Source organism: Oncorhynchus mykiss, chromosome 4, assembly GCF_057628025.1.
Source record: "Oncorhynchus mykiss isolate SJ-2025 chromosome 4, ASM5762802v1, whole genome shotgun sequence".
Taxonomy (NCBI): domain Eukaryota; kingdom Metazoa; phylum Chordata; class Actinopteri; order Salmoniformes; family Salmonidae; genus Oncorhynchus; species Oncorhynchus mykiss.
This window is the reverse complement of record NC_143025.1, coordinates 25078886-25096396: the sequence shown is the minus strand read 5'-3', so window position 1 is coordinate 25096396 and position 17511 is coordinate 25078886. Positions and strand designations below refer to the sequence as shown.

At 42.2% G+C, this 17511-nt stretch overlaps 1 protein-coding gene across 1 annotated transcript in view; it reads left to right on the top strand.

The window, feature by feature from the left end:
• The first annotated feature begins 1594 nt into the window (after positions 1-1594).
• LOC110522764 (voltage-dependent R-type calcium channel subunit alpha-1E) overlaps positions 1595-17511 on the top strand; it is a 110621-nt gene continuing 94704 nt past the window's right edge. The window contains exons 1-3 of the mRNA XM_090231594.1: positions 1595-2685; positions 10281-10386; positions 15984-16123. Of these exons, the coding sequence (XP_090087720.1) occupies positions 2417-2685; positions 10281-10386; positions 15984-16123 (515 nt within the window). The 5' untranslated portion in view covers positions 1595-2416. The remainder of the gene's footprint in view (positions 2686-10280; positions 10387-15983; positions 16124-17511) is intronic.

Below are 17511 nucleotides of genomic sequence, written 5' to 3'. Positions count from 1 at the left end.
ACAGAGACTTGTTTAGTTCAAGACTAATCTAGACAAACATCAGTCTCATAATCAGGTTTCAGACAAGAGCCGAGCAGCTCCTTTAAAACCTCAATGCCGATAGGTGCTTCCTGAAATAGCAGCTATTCTCTGAAGAGTCTCATGTCAGTTAATTTGTTCTGTAGGTCTGTGATCCTTTCCTCTTGTACTAATGAAGATGTTAGGACCAATATTGAAAACAAATCACATAGAACCGGGGGGGGGGGGGGGGGGTTAAATCAGCTTTAATATTTCAGATAGATCATAGATTCTATCAATTGAATTGTTTGTATCATTTCTAATGTATCTTTAATCTGAAACATTAAACACACCTTCTCTCTCTTGTTTTGCCTTTGCACTACTCATTTAATGGACACTGTACACATCTACATGGATAACCTTTATTGTCTCTATATAATATACGTTTGTCTTGTGTTTTTTGGGCTTACAGAACTTTAAATCAAGCTTTGTAATGTCTCTTCACCTTGGACAAAGTAAAGCATGATTTCCCCCTTGTTCTATTTTGGCCTTCCATGCAGTGCAGCTGTCTATCTAATGACCTCGAGATGATACTGGATCACTGCCCGCTCTATAATCATTCATACTACCAGGGCCTATTGGTTTCACTGCTAGTTTAACTAAGCAATAGATCCTTATTAGCACCTATCCTTTCTACCCACATCATAATCATTTTAATCTCTCAGTTTCAGAAATTATATGACTATGGCTAATGATTTCACACTCCGAGCACACCGTTTTCTGTGGGCTGTGGTTAGTCTAGCAAGTATTAATATCTTTCCCTCCTCAGTGTGAAATCTTTGAAGGTTTTTTCTTGGCTCTCAATTTGAGTTTCTATGTTTAGTTTTGGTATAAAACTGCAAGTTTACTCCACATTTATAAAATGTTTTACAGATGTCGTATCCACATTTAATGTGAGATACTTGAGTCGTTTTGGAACTGGGGAATCTGCCAGTGTTTCGGTGAAGTAGGCTAGCAGTTTCCTCTGTCTTGTGCTCACTCCACATATCCATTTCCTGTTCAGAACACACAGCAGCAATACGCCCACTCACTAGGAGATCATGCCCTAAAACAGTGACTTTTACCCAGCAATTACCTTTTATCTCCATACAGACTGTCTCATAGTGGAGAACTGCTAAAAAGAGAACCTACTCTTAAAACGTCTCATGCCTCCTCTGTAATGAATTTCTAACATGTGTTTACTCTACATTTTGGTGCTGAACAGATTCCACATTATTCATGAAATATGTTATCTTGATAATATTGACCTATTTATCTATATGGATTTTGTCTTTTTACTTGCATTCAAGTACTTTCATTACTAGGTTGGAGGCTTACTTTTAGGGCAGCTAGTATAAAAATGATGACTAAACTTTTGAATTATCACTATGGATATATGAAATAGATATTTTCTTCTCATAGTATTGAATTTGAGGCACATAGCCTATCTGAAATGTAAGGACTAAAGATAAAGGCAAACATAGGGCAAAACATGGAGACGCGTTTTCTGTGCGTAATGTGGAGCCTCGCTTCGCATAACAGGTGCCACCTCATTGCGGATAAGTCTGCTGAAAAGACAGCACAAACATAGTGCTTGTACCTTTGTGACTACCCGTGTAGCTTGTTGCGCATCGAAGGCTTGAGAAGTGGTGTGGTCCGTGTGGTAGCGAAAAGCAAGCAAGATTTTTGAAAAGGAAAAAAGTTTGCGCAGTGCTTTATTTGTTTTGTTACGGTGGGAATATGTTTATGGCAGATGTGCAAGAGAAGATGAGAGAGTGAGGACAGGTGGTGTAATTAGAAGCTCGGATTTCGGTTTATCGATGAACCGTACAAAATGCTCTTGTTCTTTTCTGTCATGTGGACAAACCTTCGGGAGACGTGACTTATGGTGGCTTTTGTGCTGAGAACAGTTTCGGTGGTGTCTGGATGCACCGCCCCTCCACAACGGATCTTATGGAGATTTGTTTAAGGGAATATGTTTAGCCTTGATTTGACATTTTGAGTCTCGAATTATATATATATATTTTTTGCTTAATGGGTTTGAATGCGGTCTCTTGGACAATTGATGTGTTTCTTTGTAACCTACCCACTCGTTGAAGACATGCGTCGACTTTGATTTATTCACAAGAAGTAGAAAGCCCACGGTCAAAGAAGTAAAGGCTTGAATTCAAACTGTGAACTTCAAAACTGAGGAATATTTATTTGTGAACAACTCCACATGCGGATATGAATATTTATCATCACTTGTTGCCTTGGCTAAGGACATTATGATGGACTAAAACGAGTATTTTATTCCCGATCAAATTACTTGCTCTACCCCACCCTGCTTCCCAGGGGCTAACCCTCTCCCCTCTCTCCTGTTTTTCTTGCTCTTCGCAGAATGTCCCGGTTCGGAGACAACGTTCCCGCCATGTTGGGCTCCGGGGATGGGGGCTCCAAGCGCAACAGGACCCGGGAGGGAGCGCCTGTATCTACAGGTGGTGGAGTTTCCCCAGCCTTTAAACAGACCAAAGCGCAGAGAGCTCGCACCATGGCCCTGTACAACCCCATCCCTGTCAGACAGAACTGTTTCACCGTCAATAGATCACTCTTCATTTTCGGGGAGGACAACATTGTTCGGAAGTACGCAAAGAAGGTCATAGAGTGGCCATATCCTTTTGGTTAAGTGTAAACACACACACACACACACACACACTTTCAACGAAAGTTCTTATCTATATAGAATTGTCTATCATATGAATGTTTTTCTTATCATCATGAAGAACAGTATAATTCAGCACCAGGGACAGCACCAGCAGCAGTTGTATAACTGGTATTTATAGGAGGGTAGGGATTTTATTCCACAAAGCCAATGATTTGATTTATCTGCCTAGTTCCATCTTTTAACAAATTGATTTCCAAAATGTATTAACCCACACACGCACGCACGCACACACACACACACACACACACACACACACACACACACACACACACACACACACACACACACACACACACACACACACACACTGAGGTTCACTTCACTGACCACTGACAATCCACTCGAAGTAAAAGCAGACATGTTTTACACCATTGATCACGTTTCCCACTGAGTGAAAGTGCTGTCAATGCAACGATTTCCAAATGGTTAAAACTGTAGGGCTTCATCTGTGTGTCATTGATTAAAAGTCCTACAGACATTGAGTCAAGCGATATGGCTAGTATAACACTAACAGTACAGTGGCATCTCTTTGTGGTGCTAGATTCACATTGTTAACCTGTTGAGATTCAAGTCTCTACTGATGTTTTTGAATCAGGATGATGGAGCTGTTCTTGACTGCCAGAAATTACCAACTGCCATGATCAAGTGTTTGAGACCGAAACCTGGTTAGTTGGACAGTGTTTTACTCGATGGTAATGGTTTTCTTGTAGCATTGCAATGCTGTAGGTATAGATCTATTTTATCAGCGAATTTCAGATTCCGTGTTTTTCTACATGTTATGTTAACAGTATAGCTTTTGGCCTTTACACACCCCTCTCGCTGGTGTTTCCATCAATGTATTGTTCATTCACATTGTTGAATTGATTTTCCTAAATTGGATCAGTATCTGAAGGGACTCTTGAATATAATTTAATGCCACCTTTTTCATTGGTTGATTTGACTATGAAAATGTAATATGGTCTAAGTATTATTCAGGATATCATAGGGGAATCTGCATCAGACAAGCAATGGATGTTATTTGTATGATGGTCAAAAAAAACAAAAGAATGTGTGTTATCTTTAGAAAAGTCCAGTACTGTATATTATATATTGTTAGAAACTGGGTGGTTCGAGCCCTGAATGCTGAAAAAAAAAATGGTTTTACTGCTCTAATTACGTTGGTAACCAGTTTATAATAGCAATAAGGCACCTCTGGGATTTGTGATAAAATACCACAGCAAAGAGTTGTGTCCTAGTACTCCGCATTGCATTGTGCATTAGAACAGCCCTTAGCCGTGGTATATTGGTCATATCACACCCCTTCGGGCCTTATTGCTTAATTCACATGCAAGATTGTCTTTGCCTTTGACTCAGTGGGAGAGTGTGACTCACATGTCAGTCAGTGGAAACTGAATTAGACACGTAGAAAGCTGAGAGGGTCACTAATAGCCCTGAAATGACTTGGCACTACACCAAAGCAAATGGATTGCCTTTCTCTTAAAGTAAGCAACACAATGCCCTTATGTTGGTTAGCTATTGTTTATCTACAGTAGGCCTACACCAGGTGTCCCACGTGTGTTATTACTGTCCTGCCCAGCTGAATGGCTTTCTGATATACTATTATAACATAATAGTCCTTACACTATAATTTTAAAGGCCCAGTGCAGTCAAAAGTGTGATTTTTCTGTGTTTTATATACAGTACCAGTCAAAGTCATTCAATGGTTTTTCTTTATTTTTACTATTTTCTACATTGTAGAATAATAGTGAAGACATCAACACTATGAAATAACACATATGGAATCATGTAGTAACCAATAAAGTGTTCAACAAATCTAAAAAATATTTGAGATTTGAGATTCTTCAAAGTAGCCACCCTTTGCCTTGATGACAGCTTTGCACACTCTTGGCATTCTCTCAACCAGCTTGATGAGTTAGTCACCTGGAATGCATTTCAATTAACAGGTGTGCCTTGTTAAAAGTTAATTTGTGGATTTTCTTTCCTTCTTAATGCGTTTGAGCTAATCAGTTGTGTTGTGTCAAGGTAGGGGTGGAATACAGAGGATAGCCCTATTTGGTAAAAGACGAAGTCCATATTATGGCAAGAACAGCTCAAATAACCAAAGAGAAACAACAGTCCATCATTACTTTAAGACATGAAGAACTTTGAAGAAAGTTTCTTCAAGTGCAGTCGCACAAACCATCTCGCACTATGATGAAACTTGCTCTCATGAGGACCTCCACAGGAAAAGAAGACACAGAGTTACCTCCGCTGCAGAGGATACATTCATTAGAGTTACCAGCCTCAGATTGCAGCCCAACTAAATGCTTTACAGAGTTCAAGTAACAGACACATCTCAACATCAACTGTTCAGAGGAGACTGTGAATCAGGCCTTCATGGTCGAATTGCTGCAAAGAAACACTACTAAAGGACACCAATAAGAAGAAGAGACTTGATGGGGCCAAGAAACACAAGGGATGGATTTTAGACCGGTTGAAATCTGTCATTTGGTCTGATGAGTAGAACCATTTTTGGTTCCAACCGCTGTGTCTTTGTGAGATGCAGAGTAGGTGAACGGATGATGTCCGCATAGCCTAGTTGTTAGAGTGTTGGACTAGTAACCGAAAGGTTGTAAGATCGAATCTCCGAGCTGACAAGGTAAAATCTGTTGTTCTGCCCCTGAACAAGGCAGTTAATTAACCCACTGTTCCTAGGCTGTCATTGAAAATAAGAATTTGTTCTTAACTCACTTGCCTAGTTTAATAAAGGTTAAAAAATATATATGTAGTTCCCACTGTGAAGCATGGAGGAAGAGGTGTGATGGTGTGGGGGTGCTTTTCTGGTGATACTGTCTGATTTATTTAGAATTCAAGGCACATTTAACCAGCATGGCTACCACAGCATTCTGCAGCGATATGCCATCCATCTGGTTTGCACTTAGTGGGACTATAATTTGTTTTTCAACAGGACAATGACCCAAAACACACCTCCAGGCTGCGCAAGGTCTATTTGACCAAGAAGGAGAGTGATGGAGTGCTGCATCAGATGACCTGGCCTCCACAATCACCCAACTTCAAAGCAGTTGAGATGGTTTGGGATGAGTTGGACCGCAGAGTAAAGGAAAAGCAGCCAACAAATGTTCAGCATATGTGAGAACTCCTTCAAGACTGTTAGAAGAGCATTCCAGGTGAAGCTGGTTGAGAGAATGCCAAGAGTCTGCAAAACTGTCATCAAGGCTACTTTGAAGAATCTCAAATGTAAAAAAATATTTTGATTTGTTTAGCACTTCTTTGGTTACTACATGATTCCATATGTGTTATTTCATAGTTTTCATGTCTTCACTATCATTCTACAATGTAGAAAATTGTAAAAAAAATAATAAAGAAAAACCCTTGAATGAGTAGGTGTGTCCAAACGCTTGACTGTTACTTTATATTTCCGCACTATGAGGTTGGAATAAATCTGTGAAATTGTGAAAGTTATGATAATGCCCTTACAGTGTAAGAGCTGTTTGAAAATACCTGAAATTTGAGCCTGTTTAGGTGTGATGGAGTTTTAGCCTGCCTGGTGACATCACCAGATGTTAAATGAGTTAATAGACCAATAAGAAAGAGAGTTCCAAACCTCAATCCATCTATTGTTCGGTTCCTTGCAAACATATCGTTGTCTGATTCTCGGCAGTTTGTGGCTATCTTTCTGTTTTGTTGGGTGGAAAGTGCATGAACTAACCCCAAGGTTAATGTGGCATTGTGTAGGGAGTGTCTCATTTCATCTAATTAACTTTGTGAAATTAATGAACAATCATTATGTCTAATGACGTCTGATCAGTCTGCTGTATCATGTAGTATAAAGTGATTAGAACTGGAACTGATGGTCTCATTCAGAGTCATTTCCTGTCATGATGTGACACAGCACAGGCTGCTGTTCATAAGTTTGAGCTTTAGCATTTAGAGAGCTCTGGTAAATTAACCACTGTGAACTTCGTAAGACACACACACACACACACACACACACACACACACACACACACACACACGCACAACACACAATACGCTCTCTATGCATGACAGCCCACTGCACCTCTCTCATTCAGAGGGTTTTGGTTAAATGCTGAAGACACGTTTCAGTTGAATGCATTCAGTTGTGCAACTTTCTAGGTTTCCCGTTTCCCTTATTAAAAGGTCATAGTTGTGTGCAGAACAACATGCTTCCTGGTATAAGCAGCTCTTTTTTTCTACTGCTCAATTAAAAGCAGTGATCAATGAGGGGTTTATTTCAAGGCATCCGTGACTGGCATGATGCAGGAGCAGCAGGTGTGTCAGGGGTCGATGTGGAGACAGGCAGGGGCTGGGTGGAGGAGCCAGGCAGGCCTAAGGAAACACGTTGCCCACTCTGGTGCAGGGAGCCTGGGGAGGAAGAGCTCCTGCTCTCCCTGTCTGATGAACACTGGGAGGCTGCTACAGGAAGTGCCCCGGGGTATAGGTACTTCTTTAATAATGGATCCTTTCCATGGCAGAGCAGGTCTGAAGGAAGGGGTGCTGACTGACGCCACCCTCTAGAGCCCCCACCCTCCCCCCAACAGCAGGAGTGGCAAATCAGCTTCATTCAATTTCAGATGGCACAACGGATCTGGCATTGGCATATCCCAACATTTACTCCTGGTTCCAGTATTCTTGGTTGATCTGTGTGTAATTTTATTACGATCATTCGAAATGATGTTAGCTCATTTCTAAAGACAGCCTTGCTATTCTAGATCTAATTATCTCAACAAGTTGCCTTCCATCAATCCATTCTCTTATGAATGAATGTAACCCTGACATTCATTCATAAGAGAATGTCAATATTTGTTCAACCAGAAATGTACTTAAACAGTTTTAAAAATGGCCACCTGTTGTGTTTGAATGTCTTTGTTTACTATTATAATCCATCTACAAGCACTATTTGGCTTTTCCTCATGCTTGTTTAAAATCATCCTGTATGTAATATACACAGTGAGGTCCACAATTATTGGCATCCTTGATAAATATATGCAAAAAAAACTGTATTCAATAAATAATACAAATACTGAGCTATTATTGTATGCAAAAAAAATGGGGTAATTATTGAGACCCCTGTTTTCAATACTCTAGCACGCTCCCCTAGCGAGGATACCAATACTGAACCTTTTTCTAAAATGTTCTATGAGATTGGAGACCTCCTTGATATCCTTTGTCTGCGCTTATGGACTGCCTTTTTCAATTCAAACCACAGGCTTTCAATGGGGTTCAAGTCCAGAGAATGAGATGGTCATTGCAAAATGTAGTTTTTTTGGGTCAATTAACAATTTCTTTGAGGATTTTGATTAGTGCTTGGGATTATTGGCTTGCTGGAAGATCTACTTGAGACCAAATGTCAGCCTCCTGGCAGAGGCAACCAGGTTTTGGGCAAAAAAATCCTGGTACTTACGACATCGCAAATCTCCTATAAGGAGATGCCCTTGATCAGTGTACAAGAGGTAACTCTGGTGGATGGAGCCCTCAGACCCTCCAGAGTCTGCAACCCCTTGCTATTATAGGCCAATATAATAGCTTCCATAATCCAATGTGATAACCATTGACGAGAGAGGTGTCTCCCCTTGCAGAGTGCAGGTGTGTGGCTCCTTATCATGAGGGGAGAGGCTCACCTAATTTGCAACTCGACCTGTCTGTCTCTGACAGATGTGTGCGATTAGTTTTTCGAGCTTCTGAGATTCAGGTGAATCCCACATGTGAGATATTGAAAGGAGTAATTGAAAGAGAACCCTGACTCAGCCACAGCGATTCATTATTTTACCCCATGTGTGTAATAAGATTTGAAGCCAATCTAAGAACATGTGCACAGATGCACAGATGCACCCTGTATCACATTCCATCTCCACTGCTATTTTTAACCTGTTTTAGAGCGGGAGTCAGCGCAAACTTGTCAATGTGACTCACACGTCCCCACGAGCCCTCATTACAAAGCCCCTTCGTGGATAAATGACAGTTTTCTCAGAAGGCATTTCATGAATGATAAAACAGAATTATACATATATTGGGATAAAAAACCTAGAAGTTTCTCCGCAGCCCCATACCTCTTCAATATAGGCCAATTATAAGACGATACTGTAGATACACCTATTCCTGGAGAAATCACACTTCTCACATTGGATGATATAAACACACATGGTTTTGTGTAAATTACTGTTGACAGTGAAGAAGAGATTTTACACACAAATTAAATGAATAAGGCAGGACTTGGTATTGATTGTCAGGAGGGCTGTTGCAACATGTGGGGAGTCGCGATAGCTCTGACTGCCGCCAATTAAATGTGAGCGCTGACTTTTGGCTGAGAGGAGCCTGTTGCCGTGGATACCTCTCTCTATTCCCCCCCTATCTCTCTTTCTCTCTGAGTGCAGTGTCAATGGTCTTCTTGCAGCTGCTCTTTGTGTCTGAGGGGATGGAGGTACAGTAGGGTGTGGTTGTGGAGGAGGGCCCTGACAGAGAGAATCATGGTAGGTTGTCCTCTAGCACATGTAAGAGGACAGGAGTTTTCTATAAATCCTGGTTGAATATAGTTTGCTCAGTGCTCCCATTAGAGCAGGCCAGGAAGTATTTAATCACAGCAGAAAGTCACAAGTGTTACTGTATTGTAGCTTTTGTTTATTTAGTTATTTAATGCTCAGAAGATAAGGGGTGTCCCTGTGTGACCCTCCAGGCAGCAACTCCAGCTGCCAGCTCTGTTTGCATTGATCTCGCCCCCCCTCCTCCCCCCTCTCCACTGAGGAGATTTAGGCTCCCTCATTCTCTACCTCATTTTTCCACACAGCCAAAATAAATCCAGTGCCCACGCACAAAATTAGAGAAATGTGCAACGTTCGCTCATCCCTGTGGCACATTTAAACCTACAATCACCAGGGGTTCCTTGGCAAGCTTGTAGTAAAGTGCCCTTTTTTGTAGGATCAGCCTCCTGCTCTTCCCACACATCCCCAGCACACCCAGACTTGCCTCTCCTCCAGCTTTCCCTCCAGCTTTCAGGGTTATGGCCTGTCTCCTGCTACTGTCCTCAGCTACTGTGGACAACAGTCTCCTGCCCTTCTCCTCTCCATGGCTGGCTAGAAGGACAGCATCAGGGCATTGTGAGGAGCTGACAGTCAGGTTCTCTGTGAGTCAGCCAGCTGTATGGAGGAGAGGAGGAGGCAGCAACAGCACTGCCAGGTGCTCAGCAGCAGGCTGGATTAACACTGGTCTGCCTGCCAACAGAGAAGTAAGAAGAATAGATGCATCCTGACATTTAATCAATGAGAGGGATTTTCATCAAATGTCTTAGGAATGTGAGGCAGTAGGAAGGGGGTGTTTTAGATAGGTGTGATGATACTGTCATCCTTGTCATTCTGATTGGGGATTATTCGACCTCAGCACACTATGATATCTCTCTCATTTTGGGATGGAAATTCTACATTATGTCTTTGTTTTGTAATCTCACAGGTTACAAAAATTAGAAGAATAGAGTTTATGTTAAGTATATTGTAACAAAGTATTCTTCCTTAACTTCTTGCTTCACTCCGTTTGAGTACATGATCCTCGCCACCATCATCGCCAACTGTATCGTCCTGGCCCTGGAGCAGCACCTGCCTGGAGAGGACAAGACCCCCATGTCTAAGAGACTGGTGAGTAAACCATCTACTAATACACTGTGTCTTAAGTCAGTCATCATCAGTGGGGTTCTCCATCCATGCAGAAGCTTATTTCAAAAACACAATTTCCCTCCCAATTCCTTATTCATGAAATTTGGTATTTAATTGTTATCTGACATTTTCTCCAAAGGTTGGAGAGAATTGGATAGTTGCAGCAAAACGAGAACACTTAATCTTGTTTTATGACTTTTGAGTGTCATTGTTAGCTTGGACATTAGTTGTATTAGTTGTATTTTGTTTTTTATTGTAGTGTTTGTTGTTATTATTTGATTTGTTTTTGTTATTTTATATTATGTGTTGACTAAGATTGGGGATGGGGGTATGTTATGGATGGGGTAGGGCTCCAGGGGTATGTTATGGATGGGGTAGGGCTCCAGGGGTATGTTATGGATGGGGTAGGGCTCCAGGGGTATGTTATGGATGGGGTAGGGCTCCAGGGGTATGTTATGGATGGGGTAGGGCTCCAGGGGTATGTTATGGATGGGGTAGGGCTCCAGGGGTATGTTATGGATGGGGTAGGGCTCCAGGGGTATGTTATGGATGGGGTAGGGCTCCAGGGGTATGTTATGGATGGGGTAGGGCTCCAGGGGTATGTTATGGATGGGGTAGGGCTCCAGGGGTATGTTATGGATGGGGTATGACTCCAGGGGTATGTTATGGATGGGGTAGGGCTCCAGGGGTATGTTATGGATGGGGTATGACTCCAGGGGTATGTTATGGATGGGGTAGGGCTCCAGGGGTATGTTATGGATGGGGTAGGGCTCCAGGGGTATGTTATGGATGGGGTAGGGCTCCAGGGGTATGTTATGGATGGGGTAGGGCTCCAGGGGTATGTTATGGATGGGGTATGACTCCAGGGGTATGTTATGGATGGGGTAGGGCTCCAGGGGTATGTTATGGATGGGGTATGACTCCAGGGGTATGTTATGGATGGGGTAGGGCTCCAGGGGTATGTTATGGATGGGGTAGGGCTCCAGGGGTATGTTATGGATGGGGTAGGGCTCCAGGGGTATGTTATGGATGGGGTAGGGCTCCAGGGGTATGTTATGGATGGGGTAGGGCTCCAGGGGTATGTTATGGATGGGGTAGGGCTCCAGGGGTATGTTATGGATGGGGTAGGGCTCCAGGGGTATGTTATGGATGGGGTAGGGCTCCAGGGGTATGTTATGGATGGGGTAGGGCTCCAGGGGTATGTTATGGATGGGGTAGGGCTCCAGGGGTATGTTATGGATGGGGTAGGGCTCCAGGGGTATGTTATGGATGGGGTATGGCTCCAGGGGTATGTTATGGATGGGGTAGGGCTCCAGGGGTATGTTATGGATGGGGTAGGGCTCCAGGGGTATGTTATGGATGGGGTAGGGCTCCAGGGGTATGTTATGGATGGGGTAGGGCTCCAGGGGTATGTTATGGATGGGGTAGGGCTCCAGGGGTATGTTATGGATGGGGTAGGGCTCCAGGGGTATGTTATGGATGGGGTAGGGCTCCAGGGGTATGTTTTGGATGGGGTAGGGCTCCAGGGGTATGTTTGGGATGGGGTAGGGCTCCAGGGGTATGTTATGTATGGGGTAGGGCTCCAGGGGTATGTTATGTATGGGGTAGGGCTCCAGGGGTATGTTATGGATGGGGTAGGGCTCCAGGGGTATGTTTGAGATGGGGTGGTGCACCAGGGGTATGTTATGTATGGGGTAGGGCTCCAGGGGTATGTTATGGATGGGGTAGGGCTCCAGGGGTATGTTATGGATGGGGTATGGCTCCAGGGGTATGTTATGAATGGGGTAGGGCTCCAGGGGTATGTTATGGATGGGGTATGACTCCAGGGGTATGTTATGGATGGGGTAGGGCTCCAGGGGTATGTTATGGATGGGGTATGGCTCCAGGGGTATGTTGTGGATGGGGTATGGCTCCAGGGGTATGTTGTGGATGGGGTAGGGCTCCAGGGGTATGTTGTGGATGGGGTAGGGCTCCAGGGGTATGTTGTGGATGAGGTAGGGCTCCAGGGGTATGTTTTGGATGGGGTAGTGCTCCAGAGGTATGTTTGGGATGGGGTAGGGCGCCAGGGGAATGTTTGGGATGAAGGGTGAGAGGGTGGGGTTGTTCAGAAAGGGGGGAAATTGTATTGTTTTTTATTGATTTTATTGCCATCGTGATCCAATGAAAACAATTGTTCACAAAATATTTTTTTTGTGAAAGGCGTATAAAAAAGTTCCTGTGTTCATTTCCTGCATTATGTATTAATCCATTCTGAATGCAGTATACCTATTGAGCCGTGGCATAGACCATCAAGTTCCAAATTGGGACCTCTGAGTTCCCCGCTGCCTCATAATGCCAAATCATTGATTATCTTTAAAACACATTTAACAGACATCAAATATTACACTTTAAACAAATAGAGTACAAATAAGTGTATATACTATAGCATTTTATCAAATGGGTGTTTTGGCATGTCCCAGTTATCCCCTCTAACTCGTTAGCAGCTCGTTAGTTTTACAGTTGTGTTTAATAGAGTGAGAAACTAGCTGGATTAATTGGTTCTCATTCGATAAATAGCTATTACAGCTATTATATATACAGTCGTATGAAAATGTTTGGGCACCCCTGACAATTTCAATGATTTCCATTTATAAATAATTGGGTGTTTGGATCAGCAATTTTAATTTGATCTATCAAATAACTGATGGACACAGTAATATTTCAGTAGTGAAATGAGGTTTATTGGATTAACAGAAAATGTGCAATATGCATCAAAACAAAATTAGACAGGTGCATAAATTTGGGCACCCCAATAGAAAAATCACATTAATATTTAAAAGAGCCTCCTTTTGCTAAAATAACAGCCTCTAGACGCTTCCCATAGCCTCTAATGAGTGTCTGGATTCTGGATGTAGGTATTTTGGACCATTCCCCCTTACAAAACATCTCCAGTTCAGTTAGGTTTGATGGTTGCCGAGCATGGACAGCCCGCTTCAAGTCATCCCACAGATCCTCAATGATATTCAGGTCTGGGGACTGGGATGACCATTCCAGAACATTGTACTTGTTCCTCTGCATAAATGCCCTGGTAGATTTTGAGCAGTGTTTTGGGTCGTTGTCTTTGAAATATCCAGCCCCGGCGTAACTTCAACTTTGTGACTGATTCTTCAACATTATTGCTGAATCTGCTGATATTGAGTGGAATCCATGCGACCCTCAACTTTAACAAGATTCCAATACCGGCACTGGCCACACAGCCCCACAGCATGATGGAACCCACAGCATGATGGAACCCCCACCAAATTTTACTGTGGGTAGCAAGTGTTTTTCTTGGAACGCTGTGTTCTTTTGCCGCCATGCATAATGTCCCTTGTTATGACCAAATAACTCAATCTTTGTTTCATCAGTCCACAGCACCTTATTCCAAAATGAAGCTGGCTTGTCCAAATGTGCGTTTGCATACCTCAAGCGACTCTGTTTGTGGCGTGTGTGCAGAAAAGGCTTCTCCCGCATCACTCTCCCATACAGCTTCTCCTTGTGCAAAGTGCGCTGAATTGTTGAATGATGCACAGTGACACCATCTGCAGCAAGATGATGTTGTAGGTCTTTGGAGGTGGTCTGTGGGCTGTTTTTGACCATTCTCACCATCCTTTGCCTCTCTGATATTTTACTTGGCCTGCCACTTCTGGAATTAACAAGAACTGTGCCTGTGGTCTTCCATTTCCTCACTATGTTCCTCACAGTGGACACTGACCGCTTAAATCTCAGCGATAGCTTTTTGGAGCCTTCCTCTAAACCAAAATGTTGAACAATCTTTGTTTTCAGGTCATTTGAGAGTTGTTTTGAGGCCCCCAAAGAGAACAACAACTTGCAATTGGCCACCTTAAATACCTTTTCTCATGATTGGATGCACTTGTCTATGAAATTCAAGGCTTAATGAGCTCACCAAACCAATTGTGTGTTCCAATTAATCAGAGGTAAGTTGTTACAGGTATTCAAATCAACAGAATGGCAAGGGTGCCCGCATTTTTGCATAGCCTATTTTTCACATCTGATTTAATTTCATACAACTTAATATTGCTACACTAAAAAATCTTTGTCTGGACAATACCCCAGTACTCAGCTTTTATTAGAAAATGAATGGCATGCCACTGTGATCCTTTTCTGTGACAACAGAGTAAATTATTATGCAGCCTCAGAGGGGTGCCCAAACTTTTTCATACGACTGTATATATACAGTTTAAGTCAGAAGTTTACATACACCTTAGCCAAATACATTTAAACTCCGTTTTCACAATTCCTGACATTTAATCCTAGTAAAAAGGATATGTTTTTAGGTCAGTTAGGATCACCACTTCATTTTAAGAATGTGAAATGTCAGAATAATATTAGAGAGAATGATTTATTTAAGCTTTTATTTCTTTCATCACATTCATCAATTAGTATTTGGTAGCATTGCCTTTAAATTGTTTAACTTGGGTCAAACGTTAGCCTTCCACAAGCTTCCCACATAAGTTGGGTGAATTTTGGCCCATTCCTCCTGACAAAGCTTGTGTAACTGAGTCAGGTTTGTAGGCTTCCTTGCTCGCACACGCTTTCTCAGTTCTGCCCACAAATGTTCTATAGGATTGAGGTAAGGGCTTTGAGATGGCCACTCCAACACCTTGACTTTGTTGTCCTTAAGCCATTTTACTACAACTTTGGAAGTATGCTTGGGGTCATTGTCCATTTGGAAGACCCAACTTTAACTTCCTGACTGATGTCTTGAGATGTTGCTTCAATATGTCCACATCATTTTCCCACCTCCCACCTATTTTGTGAAGTGCCAGTCCCTCCTGCAGCAAAGCACCCCCACAACATGATGCTGCCACCCCTGTACGGTTGACATGTTGTTCTTCGGCTTGCAAGCCTCTCCCTTTTTCCTCCAAACATAACGATGGTCATTATTTTCTGGAATCTTCCAAGCTGTTTGAAGGCACAGTCAACTCAGTGTATGTAAACTTCTGACCCACCGGAGTTACGATTCAGTCAATTATAAGTGAAATAATCTGTTTGTAAACAATTGTTGGAAAAATTACTTGTGTCATGCACAAAGTAGGTGTCCTAACCGACTTGACAAAATTATAGTTTGTTAACAAGATATTTCTGGAGTGGTTGAAAAACAAGTTTTATTGACTCCAACCTAAGCGTATGTAAACTTCCGACTTCAACTGTATATAAATATTTTTTTTATGTATATGATCATGCTAATTGTTCCTCTGTGAGCACATGGGAGTGCTTACCTGTCTGCTGAGAGAAAAATGTAATTAACCCTTTCCTGAGCACATTTAAGAGTCTGAGAGAAGCCTTTGAAATGGGCAAAACAGAAAGGATTGGAAAATAATTGCTTGTTATGACCTGTAGTATATGTCTTCTTTAGGGGAATGTCTCATTATTTTTGTAATGAATTTTCAACAGATTTAAGTGTTTTTCCATGAACCTAAAGCGTGATAAATGCCCACACAAATGCTGGCACTGCATATGCTTTATTCTTTAACCTTTCATGTTAACATGACCACTTTGTACTGTAGTTGTCTGATATGTCCATTTTCTATCCACAGGAAAAGACAGAGCCTTACTTCATTGGGATGTTCTGCTTTGAAGCTGGGATTAAAGTGGTGGCATTGGGATTTGTATTCCATAAAGGCTCCTACCTGAGAAATGGCTGGAACGTCATGGATTTCATTGTGGTTCTGAGTGGGTGAGTACGGTAGGCTGTCTCAGTCAGCTGAAACACTGCAGGACTTTTAACTACTAGTGCTGAATAACACCCTCCTGTTTTAACACCCTGTTCATGGCTGCTTGCTAAAATAAGACTGGTGTATTGCACTAGCCTAGTTCATTTGATTGATTTTTAAAAGGTTTTATTAAAATCAAATCAAATTGTATTGGTCACATACATGTGTTTAGCAGATTTTATTGCGGGTGTAGCGAAATGCTTGTGTTTCTTGCACCGAAAGTGCAGTATATATCTAACAGGTAATATCTAACAATTTCACAGCCCAATACACACAAATCTAAGAATTAAGAATGTATAAATATATGAATGAGCAATATCAGAGCAGCATAGACTAAGATACAGTAGAATAAAATAGAATACAGTATATACATATGAGACGAGTAATGGAAAATATATAAACATTATTAAAGTGACTAGTGGCCAGTGATTTCAAGTCTATGTATATAGGCAGCAGCCTCTAATGTCCTAGTGGTGGCTATTTAACTGTCTGATAGCCTTGAGATATAAGCTGTTTTTCAGTCTCTCGGTCCCAGCTTTGATGCACCTGTACTGACCTTGCCTTCTGGATGATAGCAGGGTGAACAGGCATTGGCTCAGGTGGTTGTTGTCCTTGCTGTAGGTGTCCTCTATGGCAGGTAGTTTGCCCCCGGTGATGCGTTGGGCAGACCTCACCACCCTCTGGAGAGCCCTGCGGTTGCGGGCTGTGCAGTTTCCGTACCATGCGGTGATACAGCCCGACAGGATGCACTCAATTGTGCATCTGTAAAAGTTTGTGAGGGTTTTAGGTGCCAACATTATTGAATGTTTGTCAATGTTATTGGCATGTTTAATGGACTATTTCACATGTATCAGACTTTATCAGATGGATGGTTATCTGTTGTTCATTTCCTGGAAGGAGTTAATTTAATTTCTGAGGCAAATATCATGGCACATCTTCTCAGTTCAGATGCCAAGAACAAAACACTGTCTGTGAAATAATCCAATCTTGCGGATGCACAGCTTTAGAACTCGTTGTGTCTTTCACTAAAATAACACACAATAATTCAGGTCACCTTTAGGCTTTTACACACAATGGAAAGGAATACATTTTCCACTGTCTTGACTCCTGGAGCAAATGATTGCAGTGGAAAATGGAAAGGTTATTACAGGTTATTTGCAGATCTAAAAGGGGTGAGGAATTCTCTTGAGAGGCTTTAAGATGAAGACAGTTTATTTTCTTAACAGTGCTGCCTGTTACATTTCTTATCCAGGTCAATTAGGGTTAAGTGCCTTGTGGAATTTTCACCTCGTCAACTCGGGGATTTGAACCAGTGACCTTTCAGTTACTGGCCCAATGCTCTTAACTGCTA